This window comes from Toxotes jaculatrix, chromosome 6 (assembly GCF_017976425.1).
Source record: "Toxotes jaculatrix isolate fToxJac2 chromosome 6, fToxJac2.pri, whole genome shotgun sequence".
Lineage (NCBI taxonomy): Eukaryota > Metazoa > Chordata > Actinopteri > Toxotidae > Toxotes > Toxotes jaculatrix.
The window spans coordinates 7,008,533-7,014,583 of NC_054399.1; the positions used below are offsets into that span (position 1 = coordinate 7,008,533).

At 39.8% G+C, this 6,051-nt stretch overlaps 1 protein-coding gene across 1 annotated transcript; it reads left to right on the forward strand.

Annotated features, from left to right (window-relative positions):
• Positions 1-944: 944 nt before the first annotated feature.
• foxq2 (forkhead box Q2) lies at positions 945-2,584 on the forward strand. The gene is made up of 2 exons (XM_041040898.1): positions 945-1,445; positions 2,210-2,584. Exons 1-2 carry the CDS (start codon positions 945-947, stop codon positions 2,582-2,584), a joined length of 876 nt encoding a protein of 291 aa, XP_040896832.1.
• The last annotated feature ends 3,467 nt before the right edge of the window (positions 2,585-6,051 follow it).

The following is a 6,051-nucleotide window of genomic DNA, read 5'->3' on the forward strand; positions in this document are numbered from 1 at the left end:
CGTCCAGTTGTTAATAACAAAGAAATCTCTTTTACAATAATAGTTAGCAAGAACTGAAATACAGGTCACACAAAGGAGATACAATTTTAAAAAAGGTTTATGTTAACATCAGGAAATAAATTCATTTTATTTTTCAGTCACAAACTTTACTGTTTAACTTAGCTGAATGTGAATCTGTGTTTTTTTTTTCTTCTCCAAAACACGGAGCCATTAATTACTGCTCCACGGTAACTGAAGTAATTCTTTGGACAGCATCCCCATGGACAAAACAACTTTAACAGGATAACACTGGCATCTAAAAGGCCTTTGATTCTACAGCATCCATCCTCTGCACACCATGTCTTACTAAATCTTGAGTGTTTAATCTCCCGTAATTACAAAGATTTGCTTAGGTTAATAAAAATAATCCGCCTCAATTGAGACCCCCTACCTGGACCTCCCCTTGTGCCTTCTTTGCCCCTTTCTGTGAGGGATAAATTCACAGTCATATAAATAGAGTCATCTTCACAACTGTGAAGCACAGCGCTTTGATTCAAGAGCAATAGGTTGTTGGATATTGAGAAGGAGGTTTTGATAAGGTCAGATTTATCAGAGAGACAGAAGCGTTTAATTAAACTTTGTTGGCATACAAAGTGGCTGTATTTAGTCTTAAAGACTGACGTCATTTCCACAGGTTGAGATTGTGTCGCTCATGAGCGCATCGGGGTTAACAACAGTTGAGAGGCTCATCTTTATCTGTGATCTTGTCAACAGTGAGACTTCCGCGAAAGAAGCGAGGGGCATTGAGGCATTCAGTTTATGAAGGATCCTGATTTTAAAAGAAAATAGACATGCTGTGAAACTCAGACACACAGTTCTGAGAAGACTTGGGATAAACGCTTTCCATTTTTATCACCTGATAATTATTCCACAGTCAGTCAGTTTGGAACCAATAAACCTCTGTAATGAGTCTGAGATATCTTAATTCAGAAATGACAGTGGAGGACAGAAGCAGCCGCACCGGCGTCAGAGAAAGGCTGGGACTCAGCTTCACTATCGACTACCTTCTGTTCAATAAAGGAGTCAAAGGCTCTAAAGAAGAAGCGACAGGAAGTCGTACGGCAGAGCAGACAGCGAACAACATGCTAAATCATCAGAATCCTAAACCCGAAGAGGTGGGGATTCGCTCTGCGATACAGGAGAAGCAGCTACAGAGGTCAGAGGTAGACACAGAAGAAAGGAAAGTCAAAGAAGAGGAGAGGGATGAAGAGCAACAAGAGGAGGGGGAGGAGGAAGTGACCACCACCATGTCTGTAAGCAGCAGTCCAGAAAAGTCTGCGAACAAACCCAACCAATCCTACATTGCCCTCATCTCCAAAGCAATCCTGGCGTCCGAACAGAAGAAACTGCTGCTATGTGACATCTACCAGTGGATCATGGACCACTACCCTTACTTCAAGAGTAAGGTATGTTCACATCAGTGTTCTTGTGTCTTTCTATTTACCTGGCAGGCAGAGATCAACACATGTGGTACTGTCGGAAAACAGCTGTTGTAGCAATAGAGGAATTTATCAAGTCAAATTGGGTGATTGGCTATAAAGTAAATCCTACGAAAAACAAGTGATTGCTGCTTGGGGTAGTATTTTAAAATGAATCATGCTCTATTACTTTGTTAACTCCTCACATCTACTGGTAAGACAATCCCGAGACCGATGACAAGACCGGTCATTCACCTGGGGTCTTCACTGTGTTTAAGTTAGTCGCTGAAATATAATGTGGCAGCCATTTTCACAAGTGAAGTGACCTACTTGGCACAGGTAATCTGTCTGAGTGGTTAGGCAATTAGGTGCTTGCAGGGACACTAGATGATCTTCTTGTTGGCAAATTCACAAATAAAGTAATCCTGTTGCTAGGTTGCAAACTGCCTCTGCCTTTACCAGGTGCAACAACAGATTGGATGAAGCCTAGTGGATTAAAGTTGATCATTGGTTTGACGTGCTAAAAAGGTATCTCAGGGTGTTGTGTCTTGCTGTGATCATATGCAGTCTTGACACGCTATCGCGCATCCTGCCAACAACAGGACAAGGTGACATCCTGAGGAGGATCAGCGATACTTAACGGCCACCTATGTTAATGTTCAAACGGGGTCACCCACCGTTTACGTTTAACTCCTACTTGTTTTAAGGTTTTGCTTTTGGCCCAATGACTTTTTCTTTTCTTTCTCAAACAGGATAAAAACTGGAGGAACAGCGTGCGCCACAACTTGTCCCTGAATGACTGTTTCATCAAAGCAGGCCGCAGTGACAACGGTAAAGGCCACTTCTGGGCGATTCACCCATCAAACTATCAGGACTTTTCTAACGGGGACTATCACTGCCGGAGGACACGGCGGAGGGTACGCAGGGTGGCAGGACAGCTCCCCCTTTCCTCCCTGAGCTCCCCCTACCACCCTGCGTTCGCCCGCCCCAACAGAACGATCTGCTGGTGCTGTCCTCAGGCCCCTGCACTCCCTCTGGCCTGCTTGGCACCCAGACTCTACTGGCCTTGGTCCCGTGTACAGCCACAAGTGGGGCTCCACCCAGGCCTGCATGCCTCCATACCCTGAGGATGAACAGTTTATATTTTTGAGATGCTCTGTACTTACAATTTGGGACTGAATTAATATTGGGTAAAAGAGACATTTTAGAGCTTTTTTTTTGCTAATGATTATGTCATTAGGTGATGTTAAAATTGATAGGAGGTTGGACTTTATTACATTATATTAAGCTTTGTAAGTAAGACCAAAGTGATTTTAGGACATTCTTTTAAAGATACTGCACTTCTTTCACTTTTTTTTTCTGATTGTTTTTAGAATACCAGAAATACAATGTTTTGTTATAATCTCATTAAATCATATTGAATTTAACTGATGCTTTTTTTATGAGCTGCCTCAGGTATGCTTTGTGTGTGTGTGTGTGTGTGTCTTTATGTGTGTGCACTTGCCTGTGCGAGCAGATAGCACTAAAAGTGAGCCCAAAGCTAAAATACCACCCGGTATTAGATGCTAATTAGTCAAAGCTGTCGGGATGCAAAATCTTCTGCCTTAAGAGACTAAAATCAGGCTTCCCAAAGCCGACTCCCAAGGATATGAGGCCAGATAATCTGAGCAATCCCAAATAGTTTCAAGAAATAGGAAGCTTATCACACAGTGTAATCTGTAGCCGCTGCTGCAGAAAGAGGGGGACTACAGGAGGTCGGGGATGAAGGAAGCAGAGGAAAGGGAAGGAGGCAGAGAGAGAGAGGGGATGCTGATTTATTGGAGAGAGGTGGGAGGGCTTTTTGTAGGGGCTGAGTTCAAATTGCATACATAAACCAGTCAGGACAGAAATGTTCAGCAAATGAAATAATTTTTATGCTGAACATAAAGTGACTGTCACAATGAATACAGTATGGATGAAGTAACATTATTGTTTTAAGGATTTTTTTTTTCTTAAAGGATGATCCACATAGGACATATCATAAATGGACACCCTAAAAACAATAACTGAAACTGTCTCTAAAGCAGGAACAGCTCATTTATAAGATAACTCCAAAATATTGCTATAATAAGAATCGAGTCAATTTTGTACCTGCCCGACTTCCATCAATAGTGAAATTCCTCTCTGACTTGCAAAGGTTGGCATTTACATCCCCAGTGCTCCAGCCAAAGAGGATTAGGTCATACTTTGATTTTTCTGAAGTTTGTTTGTCTCAGCTCATGTGGGCTGCTTATGTGCAAATTATTGAATATTTGAATAAGGCAATATTTGACATGAAATTAGATTCTGAATAGACAACAACATGTCAAAGGGATAAAGCTTAAGAGAAAGAGGGGGAGGAGGTGTTATTCACAACAGTTATTTTCTGGCAATGTTCATTAAAACAATGACAAATCCATCTAATTAATTTTTGTTCACCAAATCTTCCTATTCAATGTCAGCAGCTAATTGGAGACCTAATTTGCTTAATTCCCATGATTTGCTCTCTGCATCAAATCCTCTTCAATTCACCAGCTTTAAGGCTTTAATTTGGTTGCATATGTTTGCTGTACACACACACACACACACACACACACACACACACACACACAGTTCAGTGTAAAATGGTGTACAATTCACACACATTCAACCCCTAAGACTCTTGCAGACACACACACATTACACGTGTGTAATTAAATTAGGAAAATCTAATAAAGTTTTTTCCTGTCACACCCATCCAGAAACAATATTTATGCTCAACAAAACTGCAATTAACCACCTTTCTAGGGCAGTGAGATTGAGGTCATGAGCTCTCTTCGCATGTGTGCGTGTTCATATGTGCATGTCATTTTGTTAATCTAATGAGATGGGCGAAGGGGTGCAGGGGGGCCGTAGATTAAGGCACAAAGATTTGTTCCTGATTAGCTGAGAGTGAGGTAAGAAGATCAGTCCCGCTGAGAAGGCGATGAAACATTATGGCCGTGTTTTAATACAACACGTTTACAGCAGCATTCCAAAGCTGATTCCCTTTAGCTTACATGTATCTCGTTGATGTGACTATAGACTCAATGTACAACAGGTCACACAACATAGGATGAAGCCTGAGCCAATACATGCAACTGGATCAAAGATGCACAGGAAAAAGGGGGATTTTTACCATCAGTTCAGTGCAGGCTACACTGGTTTTCATCTTGTAGCTTCTATTGTGTGCAAGATATTTCATTAGCAGCACAGTAGAAATTATTTATCCCAACACATGGTTTAATACAGTTAACTGAATAACTTAGTGTAATCATCTTTAGTGTCTATGCTTCTGTCTTCATGTCTTCATCCCATAATAAATTCATAAAACATTCACTCAGTGATGCTGGTTATAGCTGCAGTAGTTACATTTATATAAAAATTACAGTTTTGACTTAAGACAAAAGTATTGACTACAAAATACTTTGAACTTTGATTTATAACCTTATTTCCCCTAATGCAAAAAACAAAAAAAAACTAAAACAACAAAACAAAACAAAACAAACAAACAAAAAAACAGTCTCTCTGAATGATGTAAGAAATACTTTTAAAATATGAAATAATGACAGACAAATATAAATGTCAGATTTGACGTCTGGGGATTTTTGTCTGACACAGACATGAAAATATTTGTTTGCATGTCTCTAAGCACATTTTAAATTGAGACCACATCATATTAATTAATTGATGTGAGACCTCAGTTTACATAAGCACATGATCAGATACAGCTACAAACCTATAAATTTATTATTATCATAAATCAATGAATAGTACCAGTTTTGGGGGGCCTTACTTGCCACTATTGAACTTTTTCTTGTTTAACTCATAAACAATCATATTTCCAGTTCAAATGTTCAGCACAAACCCTGATTTGATTTGTGATTCATGGTCAAGATTTGTTTCCTCTTCATTTCTTCATTTAAATTTAGTTTGAATGACATTTTTGCTTTTGTGTAGCATAAGCTGTAAAAAGAGTAAGATAAAATAATAATAATAATTTCACTGCAATGTAGATCCAGAGGTTGAAAAAGCCCTGCGGAAACAAAAAAATAATATTTGAAGTGGATAGTCTAAAGTAATTTACTGACAAGTTTGTGAAATTTAGAATTAAATATTAACTTTTCGTTTGACTTTATTCTCTTATTTGCTTTTTTCTCTCTCTGAGGTTTCCTCTTGGTTCGACTGCAGCTGAATGCATGAATATCTCTCAATAGGCCCAAAGCCTGGAGGAGTCCAAATTGCAAGCCTAATGGAAAGCATGATTGCATAGAAGTAAGTAGTATTTGAGGCTTAGGAAGCGCAATAGTTGAACCAAAACCAGCTGCTATTTTCTGGTTGTGTCCCTCCATGAACAATAGCCTGGCGTTACCTCGGCTTCAAAGGCTCCATAATAGTCAATCGATCAGAATGCGAGGCGCTATTCTGCAGATTACTGTTAACAATAATTTGCCTCCCAGTGCACCGTTACCATCTTTGAAGCAATGTTTTATTGCCCATTTTTTTTCATCTGCATCTGTCATCCCCGAAGTCCACTGTTTGATCTCTCCCCACCAGT

Excerpts from the sequence above, each read along its gene's own strand:
- foxq2 (XM_041040898.1), top strand. The coding sequence starts at position 945 with ATGAGTCTGAGATATCTTAATTCAGAAATGACAGTGGAGGACAGAAGC. Across the intron at positions 1,446-2,209 it reads ACCCTTACTTCAAGAGTAAG|GATAAAAACTGGAGGAACAG; the intron begins GTATGTTCACAT and ends TTTCTCAAACAG.